Source organism: Muscardinus avellanarius (genome assembly GCF_963383645.1).
Source record: "Muscardinus avellanarius genome assembly, chromosome: 21".
NCBI lineage: Eukaryota > Metazoa > Chordata > Mammalia > Rodentia > Gliridae > Muscardinus > Muscardinus avellanarius.
This window is the reverse complement of record NC_137807.1, coordinates 15,536,273-15,562,822: the sequence shown is the minus strand read 5'-3', so window position 1 is coordinate 15,562,822 and position 26,550 is coordinate 15,536,273. Positions and strand designations below refer to the sequence as shown.

The 26,550-nt window shown below is 42.5% G+C and overlaps 1 protein-coding gene across 1 annotated transcript in view; it reads right to left on the bottom strand.

Moving 5' to 3' along the window:
• Nucleotides 1-356: 356 nt before the first annotated feature.
• The window catches only part of LOC308277993 (solute carrier family 5 member 4), a gene marked incomplete at both ends in the record, with an annotated part of 47,059 nt that continues 20,865 nt past the window's right edge, over nucleotides 357-26,550 (bottom strand). The window contains 7 exons of the mRNA XM_080717564.1: nucleotides 357-571; nucleotides 10,856-10,958; nucleotides 12,573-12,788; nucleotides 14,797-14,965; nucleotides 16,931-17,081; nucleotides 18,532-18,639; nucleotides 19,440-19,575. Of these exons, the coding sequence (XP_080573690.1) occupies nucleotides 357-571; nucleotides 10,856-10,958; nucleotides 12,573-12,788; nucleotides 14,797-14,965; nucleotides 16,931-17,081; nucleotides 18,532-18,639; nucleotides 19,440-19,575 (1,098 nt within the window). The remainder of the gene's footprint in view (nucleotides 572-10,855; nucleotides 10,959-12,572; nucleotides 12,789-14,796; nucleotides 14,966-16,930; nucleotides 17,082-18,531; nucleotides 18,640-19,439; nucleotides 19,576-26,550) is intronic.

Sequence of the window (26,550 nt, the reverse complement as noted above, 5' to 3'; positions counted from 1 at the left end):
CTCCACGTACAAGAAAGGGGACTATGTGAATTAATTTGACTGTGATCATTAAATCATCATGTTGGACACATTAAATATAAATACATTTTCTTTGCTAATTATATTTCAATAGCCATAAAAAGATTTGGGGCCTATTTGCACGGTTGACACACTTAAAGGATAAACGTGTACTAGTTTTACAAATGATCACTCTTTTTATTTACACAAGGAAAAACAAAAGCAAAATATCAAGTCTAAAGCCACCAAATTGTATAAAATTAACAATTGTGAATCCCCCTCGCAATACAACAACTGTAATATAAAAATCAATAAAGTTATATTTCACTTAGTAAATATTCTAGTGGCTCAGGCAGAGTTCAGGCAAAATAGGCATAGAAAAAGACGGCAACAGCCAAGAGGAGGATGGCGTTGATGTTCACGACGGTCCTCCACAGGGGCTTCTCTGACGTGTCTGTGAGCTTCTCCTTCAAGGCTGCTTCCTCCTCTTTGGTCAGCTTGGGTACTATCTTCTGAAAGCCGCAGAATAAGTCATAGGCCTTCTTGAGACACCCCTGAGATTTCTCAGGATGCTCTAAAACAAAAAGGAAAAGAAAAAAGAAAGACAAATTATCACAAAACATGGGGAAAGAAATCCTTACCAGTGTATAGTACAGATGAGTGGAAGAGATGATTACAACCAGCTGGGCTTGATGTGCACACCTGTAATACCAGTGTTTGGGAGGCTGAGACAGAAAGATTGGGGATTTGAGGCTAGCCCGGGCAACTTGGAGAGACCCTGTTTCAAAACAAGAAAAAAAAAAAAAAAGGACTGCAGGTATAGCTCAAGGGTAGAATGACCCTGGGCTCAATCCCCAGAACCAAAAAAAGAAAAAAAAAAAACAGAAGAAGAAGAAAAAAAAAAAAGAAGAAAAAAACCCAGAACCAAAAAAAGAAGGAAAAAAAATTACAACTATTTGTATTAGAGCATTGATTCCCAAAGCCTGGGATACTCTGGGGAAGGGGAGTGCACAGTAACCTCTGGTGCAGTTTAGAGCACTGAATAAAAATAAGGGAGCCGGGCGTGGTGGCGCACGCTTGTAATCCCCGCGCTTGGGAGGCAGAGACAGGAGGATCGCGCAGGTCCGAAGCCAGCCGCGCATGCTGGCTTAGGAGACCCTGTTTCCAAATAAAAATGTAAAAATAGGTCTGGGAGTGTAGCCCAGAGGTAGAAGGGCTTCCAGGAACCCCAGTACCACCAAAAAAATAAATAAATAAAAATAAAAAATAAAAATAAGGGGGCAGTGGAACTGCCCAAAAGGAAGCTGTGTAATTTTTATTTTCCAAAACGGGGGCCAATAAGTTTGGGAATCTATGTCTTAGAAGATTCCCTAAGAAAATAGAGATAAATGTGATTATATAAACATAGAATAGTTTTGTGGGTATAAAGTAAAAAAACTAAGTGAAAAGTAAGAAAAGTGGGAGAAACTTGCCTACTATGTGCTAAAGGGTTTGATATCCATAATATAGAATGGATTTCCAAAATAGGGAAGAAATAAACAACAGCAAAGAGAGGTGATAAAAAAACAAGTTGTTCTTAAGCTCACTAAAAAAAATTAACACTATACTGAGAAATCAGTTCTCATCTATCCGTGGCAAAAATCCACAAGTTTAGGAAGTCTGTAAGAAACAGGCACCGCTACATCGCGACATCGTTAGCAGCAGAACATAATCCAAATCATAAAGAAGAGAATTTGGAGCATATAACAAAACTTCATAGGTATCAACCCTTTGACCAGCAACCAAATTTCTAAAAATATGTCCTAAGTATGTTGGCAAAAATACAAAAATTCTCAAGTACAAAGATATTTGTTATAGTATCAAAAATTTGAAGCATACCTCTATACTCAAATGTCCATGAAAAATCATAATGTAAGTGAGACGATAGCCAGGGACAGTGACACACGCCTGTAATCCCAGTACTTGGGAGGCTGTGACAGGAAGATCACAGATTTGAGCTCAGACTCAGCAACTTAGTGAGGTCCTGTTAAAAAAAAAAGCTGGGGGTATAGCTTGGAGGTAGGATGCCCCTGGACTCGCCGGGCGTGGTGGCGCACGCTTGTAATCCCTGCGCTTGGGAGGCGGAGACAGGAGGGTCGTGCAGGTTTGAAGCCAGCTGTGCTGGCTTCGGAGACCCTGTTTCCAAATTTAAAAAATATATATTTATATATTTATATATTTATAAAATTTATATATACATTTATAAAAATATATATTTATAAATTTATATATATTTATAAATATATATTTATATATATAATTTATATATACATATATATGTGTGTGTGTGTATACATATATATATATATGTATACACACACACACACATATACATATAGGTCTGGGAGTGTAGCCCGGAGTTAGAAGGGCTTCCAGGAACCCCAGTACCACCAAAAAAAAAAAAAAATGCCCCTGGACTTAATCCTCAGTAGCAGCACCAAGAAAGAAAGAATTACAAGAATTATATTTAGAAATAAATGATAATGGAAATTATATAAATTAAAATCTATAAAGTGGGGACTTCCGGGAAGATGGCGACGGAGGAAAGCGGCACTTACAAGTCCCGCTAACAATCCAACTCTACTACCACAAAACCAGCGCCTTTCAGAGCCAGAAAACACCACCAGCAAAGAAATAAAAACGGTAACTACAAGGGACAGAGAAAAAGGGCTGGAAAAACAAGACACCAGAAAAAAACCAGCCCGAAGTGCCGCGCCCGCGCGGCGCTGAGCGGCCAGAGCCGCAGCGCGGATTGGGGGGAGCCGCAGAGTGGAGCTGCCTGCCGGGTCGCGGAACCGCCAGAGCGGCCGGAGTGGCCAGACCCGCGGTGCAGAGCAGCCGAAGCCGCGGTTCAGAGCAGCCGAGTAGAGCGGCCAGAACAGCCAAGCAGAGCGGCCAGAACAGCCGGAGCAGCCAGAGCCGCAGCGCGGATTGCCTGGAGCGGCCGCGCGGATTACCTGGAGCGGCCGCGCGGAGTGGCCAGAGCCGCGGAGTGGAGCGGCTGGAGCAGCTGGAGCGGAGCGGCCAGAACAGCTGAGCGGAGCGGCCAGAGCAGCCGAGCAGAGCGGCCAGAACAGCCGGAGCGGAGCGGCCAGAACAGCCGGAGCAGCCAGAGCCGCGTTGCGGAAAGGCCGGAGCGGCCGGAGTGGCCAGACCCGCGGTGCAGAGCAGCCAGAGCCGGGCGCAGAGCGGCCGGAGCGGCGCGGCCTACATCTCCCCTAGTAGCACCAGGCTCCAGAGAGGAGGGAGACTCAAAACAGAGCTCAAATCCAGAGAGGAGGTACTTTGGCCTCGCGGCCTAGGACGCAGAAGCAGCGTCTTACTGCTGGCGGCAGCGGGAACATCTAAAGCTCCCAAGGGCCGAGCACAGCACAACTGGCAGGGACTCAGAGCGGAGTTCAAAACCAGAGAAGAAATACGCCGCATCACGGCCAAGGGCGTGGCAGTGGTGCCATATTGCCAGTGGCGGCAGCAGCGAATCCACCAAGTTCACTACAGCTCCATCAGCGCACTCAATAACCGTGAGTCAAATTGTGACCCCTAGGAAAGAAATCCCAGTACTGCGCTCCCAGGGACTTGCGCAGATAGTCTCCCTGGGTCGGAGATTTTAGCAGTGCAGCCCAGGGGGGGAGTGGCAGTGGCAGAGATATCATACCATAGTCACAACTCCCCACTGGAGAACGCCCAACTTGGCACTCCCCACGGTCTAAGCAGCCTTGATTGACTCCCTGGGTCTGAGACTTTGTGATACAAACCAGTTAAGGAGTAGTGGTGTCTGAGATACCACAGACACGAGATCCAGAGCATCTTAAGTGAACTCGTAGTGACTCAGGGAAGAACCCAGAGAAGGCACAAACTTCCAAAATCATGGGAAAGAGAAATAACAATGGAGCAGTGAATGCCAACAACCCCACAACATCAGAATCTGATAACACAGAAACCCAAAGATCTCTAGAAGATCAAATTAGGAAAATAACTTTAGAAATAATAGAGGACTTTCGAAAAGAATTTAGAGAGAGTCAAAAAGAGATAAAGGATGCAATTAATGAAGTAAAGGCCTCAATTCAAAGTATAAACAACAGATTAGACCACATGGAGAATAGAATCTCGCTCCTTGAAGATGATCATTCTAAAAATGAACGCATAGTTTCTAATTTAGAAAAAAAAAACCCGACAGCAGGAATCTGACATTGAAGAAATATGGGCCCATTTCAAGAGAGCTAACCTAAGAATAATTGGAATAGAGGAGGGAAAAGAAGGTGAAACCAAAGGGATCAACAATCTCTTCAAGGAAGTAATAGCAGAAAATTTTCCAAACATAGAGCAAGAGGTCGATACACAGATCCAGGAAACATATAGAACTCCCTTTAGACAGGATCAGAGAAGAGGATCCCCACGCCACATAATTGTCAAAATGACTAATGTGGAAGCCAAGGAGAGAATCTTAAAGGCAACAAAAACAAAAGGCCACGTGACATACAGAGGCAAACCAATTAGAATCACTCCAGACTTCCCAAACCAAGTCATGAAAGCCAGAAGGGCTTGGAGTAACATATTCCAAACTCTGAAAGAAAACAACTTCCAGCCAAAAATTTCCTACCCAGCAAAACTATCCATCAAATTAGATGGGGAAATAAGAAGCTTCCATGACAAACAGCAACTGAAGGAATTTATGTCTTCAAAACCAGCGCTAGAGAAAATACTCAAGGAGATTAACTGCAAAGAGGAAATGGGTAATACACGCCAGAACCAAAGAAACAAGAATTCCCATCCAGCAGACAACTAAGCAAAGAAGAATAAACAGTATCTTAAACAGAAATAAGATCTTAACATGTTGGGAATTAAAAATTATCTCTCTATAATCACACTTAATGTAAACGGCCTCAACTCCCCAATAAAAAGACATAAAGTGGCAAAATGGATTAAAAGCCAGAATCCATCCATCTGCTGCTTACAAGAAACACACCTTACAAGTAAAGATAGGAACAAACTCAAGGTAAAGGGCTGGAGCAAGGTAATCCATGCTAATGGTACTCGAAGACAAGCAGGAGTAGCAACTATGATATCAGACAAGTTAGACTTCAAACCCAAACTTATTAGAAGAGACAAAGAAGGTCACATCTTACTGGTAAAAGGAATAGTCCAGCAAGAGGAAATAACAATAATCAACATCTATGCCCCAAACATAGGGGCAGCTACTTTCATAAATCAAACTCTTTGTGATATGAAGTCACACATAAATCCCAACACAATAATACTGGGAGACTTCAACACACCTCTCACAATACTAGACCGATCTTCCAGACAAAGGGTCAGTAAAGATGTCTCAGAACTAAAGAACACCATTAACCAAATGGACCTGTTGGACTCATATAGAATATTTCACCCAACTACAGCAGAGTTTACATTTTTCTCAGCTGCTCATGGAACCTTCTCCAAAATAGATCACATCCTGGGACACAAAATGAGCACTAGCAAATTTAAAAAATGTTACATACTTCCCTGTGTCATTTCAGACCATAATGGAATGAAACTAGAAATCAACTATAAGAAGACTCAGAGAAACAACATAAACATGTGGAGACTGAACACCACACTTCTGAATGAAGAATGGGTCATAGAAGATGTAAGAGGTGAAATCAAGAAATTTCTAGAAACAAATGAAAATAAAGAAACAACATATCAAAACCTCTGGGACACTTTGAAGGCAGTATTAAGAGGAAAATTTATAGCACTGAGTGCTCACATAAGAAAAACAGAAAATCTTCAAATAAATAGCCTTATGACACACCTCAAAGCCCTTGAAAAGCAGGAACAATTGAACCCCAAAGCCAGCAGAAGACGGGAAATTATTAAAATTAGAGCAGAAATTAACGAAATAGAGAATAAAAAAACAATACAGAAAATCAACAAAACTAAAAGCTGGTTTCTTGAAAAAATTAACAAGATTGATAAACCATTAGCCAACCTAACTAAAAAAAAGAGAGAATCAACCCAAATTATGAAGATAAGGGATGAAAAAGGAGACATTACTACTGACAGCGTAGAAATCCAGAGGATTATCAGAAACTACTTTGAAAAACTATACTCCAACAAAATGGAAAACCTGGAGGAAATCGACAACTTCCTAGATAAATACAACCTTCCTAAACTGAGTCAAGAAGATATAGAACACTTAAACCAACCAATAACAATCAAAGAGATTGAAACAGCAATAAAGAGCTTACCATCAAAGAAAAGCCCAGGACCAGATGGTTTCCCAAGTGAATTCTATAAAACCTTTATAGGAGAACTAATCCCAATACTACTCAAACTATTTCGGGAAATAGAAAAAACTGGGACTCTCCCAAATACATTCTATGAAGCCAACATCACACTAATACCCAAACCGAATAAAGACAGTTCAAGGAAGGAAAACTACAGGCCTATATCTCTGATGAACTTGGATGCAAAACTATTAAACAAAATACTAGCAACACGCATTCAAAACCACATCAAGAAAATCATTCACCATGACCAGGTAGGGTTCATCCCAGGGATGCAAGGCTGGTTCAATATACGAAAATCAATCCATGTAATTCATCATATAAACAGAATCAAAGACAAAAACCACATGATCATCTCAATAGATGCTGAAAAAGCATTTGATAAAATTCAACATCCATTTATGATAAAAACACTGCAGAGAATTGGAATAGAAGGAACATATCTCAACATTATTAAGGCAATCTACAATAAGCCCACTGCCAACATCATATTAAATGGGGAAAAACTTCAAGAATTCCCCCTAAAAACTGGAACGAGACAAGGATGTCCACTATCACCACTTCTCTTCAATATAGTACTAGAGACTCTAGCCAGAGCAATAAGGCAAGAAAAGGAAATCAAAGGAGTACAAATAGGAAAAGAAGAACTCAAGCTTTCACTATTTGCAGATGACATGATACTATATATAGAAAACCCAACAAACTCAACCAAAAGGCTTATAGAACTGATCAACAAATTCAGCAAGGTATCTGGATACAAAATCAATCTTAAAAAATCAGAAGCTTTCCTGTACACCAACCATAAATCCACTGAAAAAGAAATTCAGAAAACACTTCCACTCAGGATCTCCCACAAAAAAATAAAATACCTAGGAATAAACTTGACCAAGGAGGTAAAAGATCTCTACAAAGAAAATTATAAAACACTGAAAAAAGAAATCGAAGAAGATCTTAGAAGGTGGAAAGACCTTCCATGTTCATGGATTGGCAGAATAAATATTATTAAAATGGCCATACTCCCAAAACTGATCTACAGATTTAATGCAATGCCCATTAAACTACCAAGATCATTCCTCACAGACATAGAAAAATCAGTCCTTAAATTTATCTGGAATAACAAAAAGCCCAGAATAGCCAAGGTAGTTCTCAGCAACAAAAACCACGCAGGAGGAATCACAATACCTGACTTTAAACTATACTACAAAGCCATTGTAATAAAAACAGCATGGTACTGGCAAAAGAACAGATATATAGACCAATGGAGCAGAATAGAAGACACAGAAACAAGTCCACACACTTTCAGCCAATTGATTTTTGACAAAGGGGCCAAAAACATACACTGGAAAAAAGATAGCCTCTTTAACAAATGGTGTTGGCAAAACTGGTTAACCATATGCAGAAAATTGGATGTTAATCCCACTTTTTCACCCTGTACAAAAGTCAACTCACGATGGATCAAAGACTTGGAAATTAAACCAGAGACTTTGAAGCTCCTTGAAGAGGGCATAGGTCCAACACTACAACACATAGGCACAGACAAACATTTCCTCAACAAGACCCCAAAAGCACAACAAATTAAAAGGAGAATCAATACATGGGATTGCATGAAACTGAAGAGCTTCTGTTCAGCAAAGGAAACTATCAAGAATCTCAATCGAGAGCCAACAGAATGGGAGAAGATTTTTGCCACCTACACCACTGATAGAGGACTAATATCTAGAATATACAGAGAACTCAAGAAACTCAACACTAAGAAAACAAAACATCCAATAACAAAATGGGCAAATGAACTAAATAGACACTTCACAAAAGAAGAAATTCAAATGGCCAATAAATGCATGAAAAAATGCTCAACATCACTGGCAATCAGAGAGATGCAAATCAAAACTACCCTGAGATTTCACCTAACTCCAACTAGAATGGCCATCATTCAAAACACAAACAACAACAGATGCTGGCGAGGATGTGGAGAAGTGGGAACTCTAAGACACTGTTGGTGGGATTGCAAATTAGCACAACCACTTTGGAAAACAGTATGGAGAATCCTCAGAAGAATGGGAACAAATCTACCATTTGATCCAGCAATACCACTGTTGGGTATCTACCCAAAAGAAAAGAAACCAAACTACCAAACTAATGCATGTGTATCTATGTTCATAGCTGCACAATTCACCATAGCCAAACTATGGAACCAGCCAAGATGTCCATCAACAGATGAATGGATTACAGAACTGTGGGATATGTACACAATGGAATTTTACTCAGCCATCAAAAAAAACTCAATTACATCATTTTCAGGAAAATGGATGGAACTGAAGGACATTATGCTAAGTGAGATTAGTCAGTCACAAAAAATAAGAAATCAGATGCTTTCCCTAATATGTGAGAGTTAGGGAGAAATGGGTCATAGGAGGAACTCTTGGAAGAGCATCAGTAACTTTTAACTCTGTTTACATTGTCTTTGGATATACAATATTTTTTTATTTTTTAAGGGAGTTTATTTACCCTTTTGTTGCCTGTGCCATTGAAATCATATCCAAGAAATCACTTCCAATTTCAATGTTGTGAGGTTTTATGACCCAGATTTTCTTCTAAAAGCTGATAGTATTAAGATTTATATTTAGGTCCTTTATCTATTTTGAGTTAATATTTGTATATGTGTTAGGTAAGGGTCCAATTTTATTCTTTTTCATTTATTATTATTTTTCAACAATATTTAGTTAAAAGACTAGTATTTCCTCCACCAAAAGTTCATGGAAACCTTGTCAAAAATAACTTGACAATGTATGGAAGAATTTATCTCTAGGCTTTTATTTAGCTCCAATGGTTTATATATCTGCCTTTAGAACAGTACTACACTGTTTCAATTATTGTAGCTTTATATGGTTTGAAATCAGAAAATATACATCTTCTAGCTTTGTTCTTCTTTGAGACTGTTTTGGGTATCTAGAGCCCATATTCCATATCAGGATAGATTTTTTTCTGAAAAATAAATAAATAAATGTATGATAGTTTCACCTAAAAAAAAAAAGAAAAAAATATTCTCTGGTAAGAAAGAAAGCAAAAAGAAATATTGAAATGTTATCTTTAAGTCATCAAAAGTTTGGTACCAGACAAATGAAACTGTTATGTGAGATTATCAATGTTAATATTGTATAAATTGCTATAATACTAGATGTCAACCACTAAGCCAAGTGTGGGAAGGTGGGATGGGGAGGGAATGGGGTGGGGATCAGGTAGGGGCTAACTGGGCGATGTGTGCATGTATGTCTACAAAAGTATTTTATTTATACCACTATGATGTATGAATACATTGCACCAATAAAAAATAAATTAAAAAAAAATCTATAAAGTGCAAAAAAGGCATTATTTGAGGCAAATATATATGGCCTCATGTTAGAAAAGAGGCTATAAATAAAGCAATAATTAATTAATTATCTAACTTGGGATTGAACTCCCAAAGCTGATGAATGAAGAAACAAAAACCTTACATAAGCTGGATGTGGTGGCACATTTTGTAATCCCAGTACTTGGGAGGCGGAGACAGGAGATCACAGGTTTACAGCCAGCCTCAGCTACTTACTGAGGCCCTCTACAACTTAGTGAAACCCTGTTTTCAAGTAAAGAATAAAAAATAGGTCTGGGAATGTAGCTCAGAGGTAGAATGCCCCTGGGTTCAATCGCCAGCACCATACACACACACACACACACACACACACACACACACACACACACAACCACACAAAACCCCTACATATGTAGTTGTATCACCAGTGCATAACTGTCATCCATCAGTAGGTAAGAAGTGCCTTCTAATGGGCCTCTAATGGTATTATTAATGGATATATATGATTCTAATCTTATAGAAATATTTCGACAATATGGAAAAATGGTCTTCCTGATTCATTCTCTAGGAACAGTATGACCTTAATACGAAAACCAAGTAAAAAAAAGAAAAATTATACATCAGTCATGCTCAGGAACATAGGTATAAGAAAATAAAAAGGAATAGCAGGCCTCAACCCCCTTTTTTTGTGTGGTACTGCGGATTGAACCCAGGGGCATTCTACCTCCAAGCTATACCCCCAGCTCTATTTTTTATTCTTTATTTGGAAACAGGGTCTCACTAAGTTGCAGAGGGTCTCACTAAGTGGCTGAGGCTGTCTGTGAACCGTGGTCCTCTTGTCTCAGCCTCCCAAATACTGGAATTACATGCGTGAGCCACCACTCCAGGCCCTGAACCCTTTCTTGAACTTGAAGAAACCAAAACAAGCCAGGTGTGGTGGTGTATGCCTGTAGTTCTAGTACTTAGGAGGCTGAAACAGGAGGATTATAGGTTTGACACCACCAGAGCAATTTAGTTGAGACCCTTAGCAACTTACTGAGACACTTGTTTCAAAATAAAAAAATAAAAAGGGCTGAGGTTTTAGCTTGAAGGTAAAATGCTCCTGGATTCAATTCCTAGTACCCCCAAGCTTCTTCATCCTCCTCCCCACAGAGAGCAAATCTCACTAAAGCAAGCTCTGAAAACCAAAATGTAAGTCAGACATTACCTTCTTCAACACTGCCATCATCTTCTTCCTGCCTTCTGTCTTGGGCATCTAAGTCTATTCGCTCCTCTTTACTGTTCCAAAGAGCCCAGCACAAGCGATACAGCTGAGGAGAAGCACAGCAGGTTAAGAAGGGCAACTGTGGAGCACCGCCAACTGCACCTTTATTGGTGGTTTGAAAAGTCAGACGGGCGCCAGGCGTGGTGGCGCAGCTTGTAATCCCCGCGCTTGGGAGGCGGAGACAGGAGGATCGCGCAGGTTCGAAACCAGCTGTGCTGGCTTAAGAGACCCTGTTTCCAAATAAAAATATAAAAAATAGGTCTGGGTGACAGAGCATGGGCCTGAAAGAAATGGTCTCCTACCACTCACCAAAACATACTAACTGTTTAAAATTATTTCTATTTTTAGTTTTTCTGGAAGTATTAAAACTCCACATAGTATTCCTAAAACTCCTACTTCAGGATTTATACTTTCAGGAAAGTCAGAGATTGCTGGGTGTGGTGGTGCACGCTTGTAATGCCAGTATTTGGAGGCTGAGACAGGAGTATTGCAGGTTTGTGGCCAGCCTCAGCTACTTAGTGAGACCCTGTTTCAAAATAAAGAATAAAGAATAGGGCTAGGGGGGCAGCTCAGAGGTAGAATGCCCCTTGGTTCCATCCCTGGTTAAAAAAAATGTCACAGAATAAATTCACTTACATGTTGTCCTTATCACCTAAGGGTTATTAGTAATGTCATTATTACCCTAGTTTGTTCAGGAACTAATTTTTTGAAGTACTGGGGATTGAACCCAGGGGCATTCTACCTCCAAGCAACATTCTCCGGCCCTATTTTTTATTCTTTATTTTGAAACAGGGTCTCACTGAGTTGCAAAGGGCCTCACTAAATAGCTGAGGCTGGCTGTGTACCTGTGATCCTCCTGTCTCAGCCTCCCAAGTACTAGGATTACAAGCATGCACCACCACACACAGCCCCATTTTCTTTAGTTTTTATTTTATTTTATTTTATTTTATTTTATTTTATTTTTTGCAGTACTGAGGATGGAACCTAGGGACATTCTACCTCTGAGCTACATCCCAGCCCTATTTTTTTTTTTAATTTTCAAACAGAGTCTCACTAAGTTGTGAACGGCCTCACTAAGTGGCTGAGGCTGGCCATGAACCTGCAATTCTCCTGTCTCAGCTTCCCAAGTACTGGGATTACAAGTATAGGACACTGTGCCTGGTTTTAGGGAATATTTTGTATTTTGGTGGTACTGGGGTTCCTGGAAACCCTTCTACCTCCAGGCTACACTCCTAGACCTATTTTTATACTTTTTAAATTTTTTATTTGGAATCAGGGTCTCTTAAGCCAGTGCGGCTGGCTTCGAACCTGCGTGATCTTCCTGTCTCCGCCTCCCCAGTGCGGGGATTACAAGCGTGCCCACCGCGCCCGGCTTAGGGACTGCTTTTTGCATTAAAAATTCAATTGACACATAATAAAATCACTGTGCATATTTTTGAAGGACAGACTGATAACTTGGTACATGTGTTCAATGTGTAATAATCAGATCAGTAATTCGTTTTTTTCATCTTGTTAAACGTTTATCTTTTTTGGTGTGTGGTACTGGGGATTGAACCCAAGGGAGTTCATTGTACCCCTGAAACGATCCCACTGGCCTCGGTCTTATATAAAAGTTGTAGTTTCAGAAGACAAAGAGCGTATAGCCTTTTACAGTACTCACATGAACGTCAGGAATGGGTTTTGTTAAGAGGGAAACTCCCAGGGTGACCAGGAGAGACACAAAGAAGAGGATGAGGGCATAGTACAGATAGTGCACTCCACAGATAATCTTGGGACAGTTGCTGGCAGCCACGCAGGTCTCTGTGCCATAGACAAACTCTGCAATCATGCGAACGAGGCCCATCACGAGTCCAACCATTAGACCCCAGAATGCTCCCTGTAAGAGAAACAAGGACGGAATAGTGTGTTCCGGAAAGATGAGGTGCTCACTCAAGTACACGACAGTTATCATCCTGCCTGCCTTCTTAACTAAGGATGCCCACGGGTCTAGCCTTGAGCAAAGGTTTGGGGACATCACTCCCCCTGGTCCTGGAAAACCAGGGTGCTGTTGTTGGTTTTTTGGGTTGGGGAACCCAGGGGCAGTCTACCTCTGAGCTATACCCCCAGCCCTATTATTTTTTATTATGAGACAGGGTGTCATTAGGTTGGCGAGAGTCTCACTACTTGCTAAGGCTATCCTTGAACCTGCAATCCTCCTCATCTTAGCCTCCCAAATATTGGAATCACAAGCACGCACCACCATGCCTAGCTTTTATTTTTTAAAAAATTGAAATACGGTTTTTCTAGGCTGCTGAACACTTCTCTAATTTGCTGAGATTTATCCTTGTCTCGGCCTCCCGAGGACAGGGATTACAGTGTGCACCACGCACACCCAGGAACCGCTGCACTACTGTTCTCCAAGTCCAGGATGTTACTGTCCACACTAAGTGAAACTGAGGTCTTCCTCTTGAGTCTTCAGAGACAGATTAAAACCTTATGATTTATTTTGTAGAATAAGTAGAACTATGATTCATATCGCACAATTTGAAGAGCTGATATTAAGTAGTTTTGAGAGTTCTGTTATACTCTTGACAACTGGAGGTACTTATTTTTTCCAAGAAATTGATGGTGGTTGGAAGCATGTGCCTCTTGCTCCCCTGCTCACGATGCCGTGTTTTAGGAGCGCGGTATTGCATGGTTAAGAGTGTGGGATTTGGTTGGAGGAATACTGAATCTGAATCGTAAGACTTCATTCACCAAAGTGAAGTTAACATGAGGAAAACACAGAGACATTGACTGCTCCTCACCTGCTTCTCATCTGAAAATTGTAATAATAAGGCAAACACCCAGGAAAAATAAAGGACTGGATGTATGTGAGCAATTATTTACAAGATGATAGCAATCAACATATTTTTATAGCACTGGGGATCATACCCAGAAGCATTCTGCCTCAAGAGTTCTACCTCCAGCCCTATTTTATTTTTATTCTGAAACAGGGTCTCACTAAATTCTGAGGGTCTCATTAAGGTGCTGAGGCTGAACTTGCACTGCAGTCCTCCTGTGTCAACCTCCCAAGTACTAGGACTACAAGACCGTGCCACCACGTCCAGCTATTATTTTTTATTTCAAATCAGAATCTCGCTAAGTTGCTGAGGCTGGCCTCAACCCTCTGCCACCACGCCTGGCCAATTAACATACTTTGTGGTAGGTTTCCTTCTAAGCACTCAACATATTGTATTTCATCTAATCCTCATAGCAATTCTTTAAGATCGGCAATATCATTGTCTTCATTTTTATAGAGACTGCGTGATTTGATTCTATTAGGTAGCAAAGCCATAATTGGACCCTGGCAGTCTGTTGTCAAAACTTGTATTCCTTATCAAGGAATATATATGTATATATATGTACATAATATTTTATAAGAAATGTAAAGACTGGCTGGGCATGGCGGTGCATGCCTGCGATCCCAGTACTTGGGAGGCCAAGGTTGCATATTCAAGGCCAGCCTCAGCAACTTAGCAGAGGCCCTCTACAATCTAGTGAGGCCCTATTTCAAAATAAAAAAATAAAATAGGGCTGGGGGTATAGTGTAGCTCAGAAGTAGAATGCCTTGGGTTCGGTTCCCAGAATCATCATCATCATCACCATTCAACTGAGAGTATAGCTCAGAAGTAGAATGCTCCTGGGTTCAATCCCCAGCATCATAAAGAAAAATTAATGTATAGATGTACTCTGGATGTGGAATATAAATGTAAAGTATCTTCACACTCCAGAAATTGTGGCTGGTCATAATTGAAATGGAAATGGGTCTTGAGCTGTATAAACAGGGTAGAAAAAATACCCAGTGGAAAAAAAAACAACTTTTTTCACCGTAGTGGGGCAAGAGTTTTGCATCGTCCACTTGCCTGTTCATTGACTCGTTTACAGAGGATTGCCAGCAGGAAGACAGCGGCAATTGGTGGGCCCAAGTAGCTAGAAATGGACTCTGTGTAATGGATCAGCTGTCCACCTTGAGATACCTCTACCAACGGGACCCACAGGATGCTGATGACAATCAGGACAACGACAAACAGCCTGGTGAGGAAAGAAAAGGGTTTCAGAATATTACAGTGACACGTGTGTTCAAGTTTATAGCAGCATAACTTACAGTAGCCAAATCATGAAACCAACCTACATGTCCATCAACAGACGGATGGATTATGAAACTGTGGTATATACACACAATTGATTCGACTCAGCAATAGAGAAAAAATACGTCGTTTGTAGGAAAATGGATGGACATGGAGAATATAATGCTAAGTGAGATGAGCCATTCACTGAAAGGGAAGGGTCGTATGTTTTCTCTCATATGTGGGCACTAGGGAGTAGCTGGGATACAAGAGGAAATTTAGATGAGGGAGGGGGAGCCCCAGTTGAGTGAGGAAGGGTCCTAGGGAGGGTGGTGTTGGGGAAGAGAATACCCACTTTCACTGCTTTTATGTGCATGGTATTTTATGTAACATGATCAAGGTTAATCTCAATATCACATATGGGGAGAGAGAGTGGGAGGAAGAAGTCCACCAAGTGCTGTGAGCATGTATGTCCCTATCGCTCTTGTCAACGTAGTGGCGCTGTGGGCTCTTCCTCTATTCAGCTACAATTTGTTGAATACGGAAATTAAAACTAACAGGCAGGCCGGGCGTGGTGGCGCACGCTTGTAATCCCCGCGCTTGGGAGGCGGACACAGGAGGATCACGCAGGTCCGAAGCCAGCCTCACTGGTTTAAGAGACCCTGTTTCCAAATAAAAATATAAAAATAGGCTGGGAGTGCAGCCCAGAGGTAGAAGGATTTCGTACCACCAAAAACGAAACAAAACAAAACAAAAACTAATAGGCAGCTTGGTGCAGCTACAACAAGCCTTTATTACAAAATCAGTAGATAAGAGAAGAAAAAGCAGTGTGCAGGCACGCTGGACAGCCCAAAAATAGACCTCTGACCCCATATCCATCGTCGGCCTTTAAATAGATATTGTATTGACCTGTTCTTATCAGTGTTACCAAGGCAATGGGCTAGTAACTTATTTCTTTGCCAGGTGGTGCCTCTTTGCCTCTGGACGATGCACGTACTAAGTGTAATAGTTGCTGCCCCTCCATGCCTGGGTGCCTGCACAGTACCCAGGGTGCCTGCACAGTGCCCAGGGTGCCTGCACAGTACCCAGGCATGGACTTCATTTTACATCTTGGAAATTAATACTGGAGCAATTCTACAATACTGGCACAACTCTGAACTACATGATAATATCAGAGTACAGGGCACCAAAAATACATAAAGAAAAATGGAATGAGTGAACTGAAACAAACAAACAACAACAACAAGCTGGGCATGGTGGTGCATAGTTGTAATCACAGTACTTGGGAGGCTGAGACAGGAGGATAATAGGTTTGAGGATAGCCTCAGCAAATAGTGAGACTCATTACCTAGTGAGACCCTGTTTCAAAATAAAAATAAAATAGAGCTGGGGGATTAGCATGGAGGTAGAATGTCCCTGGGTTCAATTCCTAGTGACAAAAAAAAAAAAAAAGGCTAGGTGTGGTGGCGCATAGTTAGAATCTCAGTACTTGGGAGCCTGAGATAGGAGGATTGTAGATCTGAGACCAGCCTCAGTAACTTAGTGAGACTCTCAGCTACTGAGCAAGACACTATCACAAAATGGAAAATAAAAAGGGCTAGGGGTGTAGCTCAGAGGTAGAATGCCTCTGGGTCCAATTCCCATATAAGAACCAAACCAAACCAAACCAAAACCTACCCAAGTGGGTGGGGAATGTTTAACTTGTTGTGATGTGATTGGAGCAGTTGTGTGAGGGGCAGGACTGAACAAAAAACACCCGGTGGCATTGAGAGCACACCCGCGTTTGTGTAGGGAGAGAGGGGAGCGAGATGAGGTGGCTTCTTATCACCCCCTCTCCACTGCAGCCCTCTCTGCTCCTTGCATGGAAGCCCAGGGTCCAGGCATCTCCCTCGCCCAGGGTAATCCTAGCTGGAGATTGGGGCGCCCTCACCGTCCTGCTATCAGGAGCTCCCTCTCAGATGCTCGCTTCCGGATCTTGGTGTAGAGGTCCATGGTGAAGAGGGTGCTGGCGCTGTTGAAGATGGAGGTCAGGGAGCTCATGAGAGAGGCCAGCATGACCGACAGCATCAGGCCGCGCAGTCCTAGGGTGAAGAGGGTGCAAGTGCTGGTCAGCACCTGGCTGTCCAGATCCATGAAGTCTGGAGCCAGGGGTGATGGCCCATGCCTGCTGTCCCAGTACTTGGGAAGCTGAGACAGGAGGGTCAAGGTTTCAGGACAGTCTCGGGTTACAGACCACAATGCATCATTATGCTTGGATGATAGACTCAGTTTAAAAAAAAAAAATAACAAGTCAGCCTTGCTGGTTTAAGAGACCCTGTTTCCAAATAAAATATAAAATAAGTCTGGGAGTGTAGCCCGGAGGGTTTCTGTGCCCCTTCTCCTCTCTGACACACATGGCCCTTCTGAGCATGAAGGAGCTTCCTTCCTTCCTCTACTCTTTTGTATTGGGGATGAAGCCAATCCCCATTTTATTCTAAAACTACATCCCTATCCATATTTTATTTTTTTTTTTAAATTTTGAAACAGGGTATCACTAAGTTGTGGTGGGCCTTGCTAAGTTGCTGAGGTTGACCTTGAACCTGTGATCCTCCTGTCAGCTTTCCAAGTACTGGGATTTACAGGTGTGTGCCACAGTGCCCGGTTCACTGATGTTTTCTAAGTACTCAAGCAGTAAATGGCACATAGCACACACTCAATAAATAGTTATAAGTAGTTTGAGATCTATTATTTGAGTACCACTGGCCCAAAGAAAGCATGATAGTTAATCTCTGTTATGGTTTAAATATAGAGTGTCCCCTGAAAATCTCCTGTATGAATGTTCAGAGTTGATGTGGTTACGTCATGAAGGCTGTCATCTCCTAAGTGTGTAATGGATTTACCGGGTGATGATCCAGGTGGGCGTGGTGTGGATGGAGGAAATGGGTCCCTGAGGCTGTGGCCTTGGGGAGGTGCTGTGGCCATAAATCCCCTTCCCGCCTCTCTCTTCCTGGCCTCTGTGATATGAGAGCAGGGCGCTTGCTCTCTCCCTTTCTGTGCTTCCCACCATGCCCTGAGCTCCAAAGACCTGGTGTGACATGGAATGAACCTCTGAAATCTCCAGAACTGTGAGCAAACAAATCTTCCTCCCTCTAAGTGGCGTGCTCAGTTGTGCTGGGCCACAGCAGTGAGAATGATCACTGAGACAACCTCTAAAGAAAGCGTGATTCTTAGTCTCCATTCCTCCAAGCATGTGCGTCTGTGGCTGTAGAACTCTTACTGACAGAGAGCTTATTTGAATACTCTTGACTGACTTGGAAGATGGTCCTACACCTGAGGGAGTCAGGATTCTTCTCACAGAAGCTGCACTGGCATCATCTCTGGGAGCTCCAGGCCTAGCCTTTGGCTGGCAGGATGCAGAAGGTGCTTGAGGAAACTCTCTGATTAAAACTGAATTAATGGAAGAAGAAAGTACTCAGCATCACTCCTCAGCCCTTCCTCCTGGCCTTCTGTGGACCAGGCCTCAGAGGCTGTGCTCCAGGGACACTGACTTACCAGCGGGCATCAGTTCCAGCACCAGCAGTGGGTAGGCGTAGTTAGTGCAGCCAACCTCGACGCCACAGTGTTTCATACACTCAGAAGGTACTGAACAGGCCACGATGTCTGTGGAGATATGCGGGGTGAGTTCAGGGAGAAGGCCAGCCAGACACAACCCACAGACACTGGAGGAAGAGCCAGGAATGGGGTCACATGCCTGTCATCCCAGTACTTGGGAGGCTGAGACAGGAGCATTCAGTGTGAGACCAGCCTTGGCAACTTAGATTCTATTTCAAAGTAAAAAATTAAAATGGGCTGGGGTGTAACCTGGAGGCAAAATGTCCCTGGGTTCAATCCCCGGTACTCCTCCCCCCAAAAAAAGACACCACAGTCAACACTGCAACTCACATCTGCTGAATCATACCTTGTCACTCAGCGCCTTGCATGGTGCTCTCTAGACTTTCTTAAAGCCACTCGTGACAAGGGACCTCACAGCTTCCCATGCTAACAATGAGACGGGCAGGTGGGTGAAGAGGTGAGGACACTGAGCCATGTACGCCAATGTCTTCCGCCGTATATGCGGTTCCTTCCACCTGCGACTCTACTTTTCCTTTTCTTGTAGCATGGCATTTTCTTTTCTCAAGGTTTTATCCTTCCTTTCTCTCTCTCTCTCTCTCTCTCTCTCTCTCTCTCTCTCCCTTTCATACTGTAAATTGAAACTGAGGGGCTTCTACCTGCAAGCTATCTTTCTGTGTGTGTGGTATTAAACCCAGGAGCATTCTACCTCTGAGCTACATTCCCAGACCATTTTATTTTGAAACCAGATCTCATTACGTTGTGGAGGGCTTTTCTAAGTTGCTGAGACTGGCCAAAACTTTTTATTTTGAAACTGGATCTCATTAAGTTGTGGAGGGCTCGTGGCTCACCTGTGAACAGGATGCGGCTGATCATCCCCGGCATCACCATGAGGAACAAGGGCAGCAGCTTCAGGTACCCACACATAATGCAGGCAGCCTTCACGTGAGACATGTCCTTGCCACACAGGCAGCGCTGGACGATGACCTGTGGGAAAGCATCATGCCCTAGGAAAAGAGCCAGACGATGGTTTCCCAGAAGGGGAGTGTCCCTTTGCAGGATTTATTTAATGGATTGGATCCAGAGGCATTCTACCTCTGAGCGACACCCCCAGCCCTGTTCTATTCTATTTTATTTTTAATTGGAAACAGGGTCTTAGATATGGAGGGCTTCACTAAATTCCTGAGGCTGGCCTAAAACCTGTGACCTTCCTGTCAGTCTCCCAAGTACTGGGATTATAGGCGTACACCGCAATGTCTGGTTTATTTTTTATTTTTTTGTTTCATAAAATTTCTTATTGGCGCGCTGTAACTACATACATTAGTGGGATTCACTGTGACATGTTCACATGTGCCCATAACGTGGCCATTTTCATCCCCAGGATCCTCTTGCCATTCTCTCCTCCCTTCCTCTTGACCCCTTTTTGTACGGCACTGGTCTCTTTTCTATTTTCATGAGATTTCCCTTCTCTTCCTTTTCCCCCATTTTTTTCTCTCTAGCTTCCACATATGAGGGGAAACATACGACCCTTGACTTTCTGAGCCTGGCTTTCTTTGCTTAAGATAATGCTTTCAGCCGGGTGTGGTGGCGCACGCTTGTAATCCCAGCATTCGGGAGTCTGAGACCGGAGGATCGGGGTTCGCGGACAGCCTCAGCTACTTAGTGAGGTCCTCTGCAACTCAGTGAGACCCGGGTTCAGTGAGAATAAAAAATAAGGCAGGGGGGTGTAGCTTGGAGGTCGAATGCCCCTGGGTTCCATCCCCAGGCCCACAAAAACAAAACAAAACAAACAAACAAAAGATAATGATTTCAAGCTCAGTCCATTTCCTTGCCGAGTTGACTATTATAGTAAGAAATGATGTCGAGCTGGGTGTGGTAGCACATGCCTATAATCCAGTGTGCCGGTACTGAAAAACTGCTCTGGTATTAATTTCCAAAATATAAGAAAAGCAGTCAGAGCCTGGGTGCCGCGCAGGCACTCAGGCAGGGATGGGCAGCAGCTCTTACAATGCAGCGTTCCTCTTTCTCTGCCCTTTGTCCTAAGTTTACTTACAGTAAAGCCTTTAGCACTAAAAATATGTAGAGACAATTAAAAACCCTAAGACCACACTGACTGCCTGGGGCATTTCAGAACCATAAATATAAGGTGAAGCCAGGTAGATCTTTGACCCCTGCACTTAGTAAGTGCATCATCCAGAGGCAAAGAGGCGCTGCCTGGCAAAGAAATAAGTTACCAGCCCTTTGCCTTGGCAATGCTGGTAAGAAGATACCAGTTCAAAATCTATATAAAAACTGAGGTCCCGAAAGGGAGTCAGAGTTCCATTTGGGGGCTCTCTAGTGTGTGTGCCAGCATGCTGCTATTTTCTTCTCTTTTCTTTCTATTTCCTGCTGATTTTGTAGTGAAGACTTGTTAAAGGTGCACCAAGCTGCCTATCACTTTTAATTTCCTATTCAATAAATTTTAGTTGGGCCCACAGTGCTGTATCAGAGGCTGAGACAGGAGGATCCCAGTTCTGAGGTCAGCCTCAGCAATGTACCAATGTAGTAAGACTCTCTTTCCAAATAAAAAATCAAAAAATAGAGTTGGGGTTGTAGCCCAGAGGTAGAAGACCCCTGACTTCCATACTCAGTACTACAAAAAAAGAAAAAAGAAAAAAGAAAAAAGGAAAAGAAAAAGAAAAGAAAGAAAAGAAAAGATAAAGAAAGAAAAAAAAGGGCTAGGGGCCTGCTTGGAGGCAGAACTCCCTAGGTTCAATCCCTAGTACCACACACAAGAAAAAAAGCTGTCCTGGCCTGTTCCAGGGGTAGCAGGCTATTGTGAAATATGAATTTGGTTTTCATTGCATTTTATGGCACTTGACTCCTAAAGCTCTTTGGGATCTATATAATAACAAGTGTCCAAGGTGGGCGTGGTGGTGCATACCTGTAGTCCCAGTACTTGGTTTCCCAGGAATTTGGGAGAAACCTGGGTGCTGTGCATTTAGGCAGGGAGGGGGAGGCAGAATTCTCAGCACCAAAAGTGATTAGCAAGTACACAAAAGAGCTGTAGCCCACGGCCTTCATATTTTAAAGACAAGTTTACATAATAAATAACTTCTAGCAGATAGGCTAAAACTTCCCAAGGATGTGGGAGGATGGTACAGGCCTTCGTCAAAGGGGGAAGATACCATGTGACCTCTCATTTTGTTGACCAAGTAACACATCTTGGTCTTAACAAAGACTTGCACTGGAGACAGGGGTGGGCCCACACCTGCAGCAGGGCAGGAAGAAGGCTTCTGGTCAAGCAGGATGGGAGATAGTAAATCCTCATAATCATATCAAAAGGCTTGCACCAGAGCTAATGGGCAGACCCACACCCTTGTTAGTTCAGAAAGACTATTGGTCAAGCAAGATGAGAGATAATGAATCTTTATAAAAACTGTTTTCAAGGCACTCCATATGTCCCTCTCTCTGACATAGTGCTTTAAAATTCTGTCCCTTCTTTCTGCCTTTATAATAATAAAAGTTGCATAAGCTTGCAGAAGTATAGTTCTGGCTTTTTAAAATAACTAGCTAAGAACAAGAACCCACATCCTTGTCATCTCAGTCCGTTACAAGACCTTGGTACATAGAAGCTGATACACACTGGCTAAGTTACTGAGGCTGGCCTCTAACTTGTTCTTTTCTTGTCTTTGCTTCCCAAGTACCAGGATTTCAGGTGTGTTCTATCATGCCCGGCAAGGCATTTTCAAATATTCAAGTTCACACTAAATTTACTTCCTATGAGGTGGCTTCCTTCTATCTTAGGAAGCTACTAGATGATCTGATTGTCCTGAAAAAAAAAAAAGATTAAAACTAATGACAGGGACTTCCGGGAAGATGGTGACGGAGCAAAACAGGGCTTACGAGCCCCGCTAACAACCAATCTCTATTACCATAAAATCAGCGCCTTTCATAGCCAGAAAACACCATCAGCAGAGAAACAAAAAATGTAATTTTAAGGGACAGAGAAAAAGAGGGCTGGAAAAACGAGACACCAGAAACCAGACCGCAGTGCTGCAGCCGGAGCCGCGGCGTGAAGCGGCGGGAGCCATTTTGCCTTGCAGCACCAGGCTCCAGAGAGGAAGGGAACTCATAACGGAGCTCAGAAACCAGAGAGGAGATACGCCGGCCTCACGCCTGAGAACACGGCAGCAGCGCCTTACTGACGGCGGCAGCGGCGAGTTCACCTGACGGCACCAGACCAACGCACTCAACAGCCCACCAAGCTCCAGAGAGGAGCGGCGGACAGCCTTAGCGATCCTCCTGTCTCTGCCTCCCAAGCGCGGGGATTACAAGCGTGCACCACCATGCCCGGCTTCCTCATCCTCATTCTAAAGACAGGTTTACATAATTAGAAAATCTAGCTGGGATGGGAGGAGGGGGTCGACCTTCGTGAAACGAGACACCTTGGCGAGAAAGTAAGGCAAGGAATTTTACAGGGACATTTACTACGTCAGAATTATGTGAAACAAGAGGGAGGATGTCATGTGTATAAAAAGTCTGTTCTGTGTTTTGTACTTCGGTGACTTCGTTCAAAGCACCCCTCATGTGGTAAATGAGGCTGTAACTACCTTCTGTATTTCTATCTTTTTAACAAACTCCTTTAAATCTTCAGCAAGAGTCCGGGTTATTGCATATTTATCCTTAGCTCAAGACAAGAACCCACGGTTTTTGTGTTTTATGGGAATAGTCTTGGGGAGCCTAACAAAATTCCCCAGGGACAGTTTCCCAAGTCATAACAGTCCAAAACTGTAACAGGAGAGAAGAAATGAATGGGTAGGAAGGAGACAGATAGGGGGAAAAAGGAATATGTAACTTTGACATAAGGACCTGGTGCTAAAGGGCCTCAATCATTTCTCCCCAAACCAGTTTTGATTCCCAGGCCTCTCTCTCCCAAATTCCTGGGAAACCTATAAATTTTAAAGTCAACAACAACAGCATCAACAAAACTGTAATTGCTCTGAAAAGTATTGACAAGACAGGTAAGACATCTTGAGACGCTTTTAACCTGGGGCTCTCAGCTTGATCATATCTGGCTGAGGCTCCTAAGGATGAACAGACCACTAGACACCTGGAGACCACTGGCCTGAGGCCATCCTCACTCCCTTCCCAGGCGCTCCCTGTGCCATGGTCCTTTTGCACGAAGAGCCTTAGGCCCTAGAATGCATCTCCTTTATGGGATGGCTGTATCCCCTTTGAATGTGCACTGCTACTTTCCTAAATGAACTTCTATGTCTTAGATTGGTGTGTGCTGAAACTCTTTTCTGTCACCTTAGCCAAGATGCCAGAGAATATTTTCTTTTCTGAAATTAAAAAAAAATTAAATCTTAAAAACTTTTTAAAGGGCAAGCAGAATTTATTTTTTTAAGTTCTTTTTCAGCCAAACCCAGTGGTGTAGGCCTGAAGTCTAAGGACTTGAGAGGCTGAGACAGGAGGATCACAGTTTTGAGACCAGCCTCAGCAACTTAGCAAAATATTTTTTCAAGATAAAAAATAAAAAAGGCTAGACATATTCTTTGGAGGGAAAATGCCCCTGAGTTAAACCCTCTAAAATTTTTTTTTGAGAAGTCTAATAGATTAGAAGAAGATTTTAAATGATAGATAACATTCAGTGTTGATGGGGATGTGGAGAAAAGGTCAATGTAAAACACTGTTAATAAAAGTTTATATTGGTAAATGTTTCTTGGAGGGCAAGCTAATAACATGATATTGGTGAAAAAAGACATATAGATTGACATAAATCAATGGAGCAGAACAGGGAGCCCAGAAATAGACCTCCATAGATCTTTGACAAAGGATCAAGGCAATTCCATAGAGAAAAAAGATCTTTCCAGCAAATGGTTCTGAAACAATTGATAGTATATATGCAGAAAAGTGAATCTAGATAGAAACCTCATACCATTAAAAAAAACTAACACAGTGAAATAAAAATCCAACTTGAGATAAAATGAAAGTTCTAAAACTATCAGTGATAAAACAGATCATGTAGAAAAGAGAGAAAATCAGAATGATATTAGGTTTTCCACTAACAACACTTGATGCATAAACTAAATGTGTGATATATTCAGAATCAGTGGGATAGAAAGAAAAGACACCAATAGGACCGGCCATACATGATCTGGCTGCAAGAGGATTCATTGCTTCATGTAGTTTGTAACTCTAGGCTTAGGCAGAAAACTAGGGTTTGGTCAAAGCCTGGGCTTGGATATTGTCTTGTTCCTTCTGTGTTGCTATAACAAAATGCCCGAGACCGAGAAAAAAATAAAAATCTATTTTCTGAAAGAAAAGATTTATTTTACATCATGATTTTGGATCCTGAGAGGCCCAAGAACAAGGACCACATCTGGTGAGAGCCATATCCTGTTTCATCTCATGGTGGGAAAGCACAAGAGGGGAGGTGAGTCTGCTTTTGTGATAACTAACCCATTCTCACAGGAAATGTAGCATGCCTCCCCTGTCCCAACCTGCTAACCCATCACAATGGTGACCAAATTGTACCATGATGGCTGGGATGTTCTCAGTGGTAGAACATGGTCTCTACCTCAATGGTAGAACATGTGTTTAGCATATGAGAGGTCCTGGGTCTTCTCCCCTTCTCAATTCCCCCCATCTCAACCTTTACAAGCAACCCAAAACAAAAAGCAAGCAAATAGACAAAAAACACAAACAAACAAACAAAAAAAACCCCTGAGAACAATACTCCCTCCCAAACAAAAAAAAAAAAAAATGTGTTTCAAAGGGAACAGATCACATTCAAATTATAGCAGTATACAGTAACTATTTAAGAAAGAGAAACTGAAAGCAGGACATGCCAAGGGCAAAAAGATTATCACATTCATCTTTGGTTAAGCCAATTAAAAAATGTGCATCTGGATCCTTCTAGGGTTTCCCTTCAGGGGAATTCCTTGGACCTTTCCCCCATGACATAAAGAACCCCAAAGATGGTGTGAAGGGGGTCTGGGATGAGCCTGGGTACCAAGCTGAGATGCTACTGGCCTGCAGGAGGCTGGAGAAGAGTCACTGGAACACTTGATTTGTGTGTAAGTACTGAAAGTAGCCCAAGATGCTAGCAATTGGCAGAGGGTTGGGTGCTCAATGAGAAAAATAATTAACTAGGAAATTTTAACATAAAAAAGAAGAGTTGGGTGAGGTGGTGCATGCCTATAAAGGCAGAGACTGGAGGATCACAGGTTTGAGGACAGCCTCAGCAAGTAGTGAGACTCATCAACCTAGTGAGACTCTGTTTCAAGATAAAAAGGTAAAACAAAATAGGGATGTGGGTGTAGCTTGTAGGTAGAATGTCTTTGGGTTCAATCTCCAGTACCACAAGGAAAATAAAAAAATGGAAGAGGAGGAGGAATCTTTAACTTCATGAAAAAAAAAAAAAGGCTAAAGGAAACCCAGCCATAAGATGCCATGGGGCTCAGCTATGGGCTTCATTCAAGCAGACACAAGACACACCAGCACTGGGTGCTGACTTTGTCAAAGCTGTGACCCTACTGGGAGGACAGGAAACAGGAAGCGTGCTCCTGCAGGTTTTGAAGATGGAATGTTGAAAGAATTGATTTCTCATCTTACAGCATGGGGGCCATGACAAAACTCTTCAATTTGAAAAACTAAGAGGGAAAAGTACATTCAGTTATTTGAATTACTTGGAGATCAAGTTAATGAGCAAATTCTGATTCAAAGTGTCTTGATAGGACACAAGACTTTCTTTTCTTCTCCTCCCTCCCTTTTTTCTTTCTATTGTGATACTGAGAGATAAACTCAGGGGCATTCTAACTCTAAGCTATATACCCGGCCCTATTTATTTATTTGGAAACAGGCTCTCCCTAAGTTGCTAAGGGTTTTGCCAAGTTGTTGAGGCTGGTCTTGAATACACAGTCCTCTTGTCTCAGACTCCCAAATACGGGGATTACAGTTTTGTACCACCATGCCTGG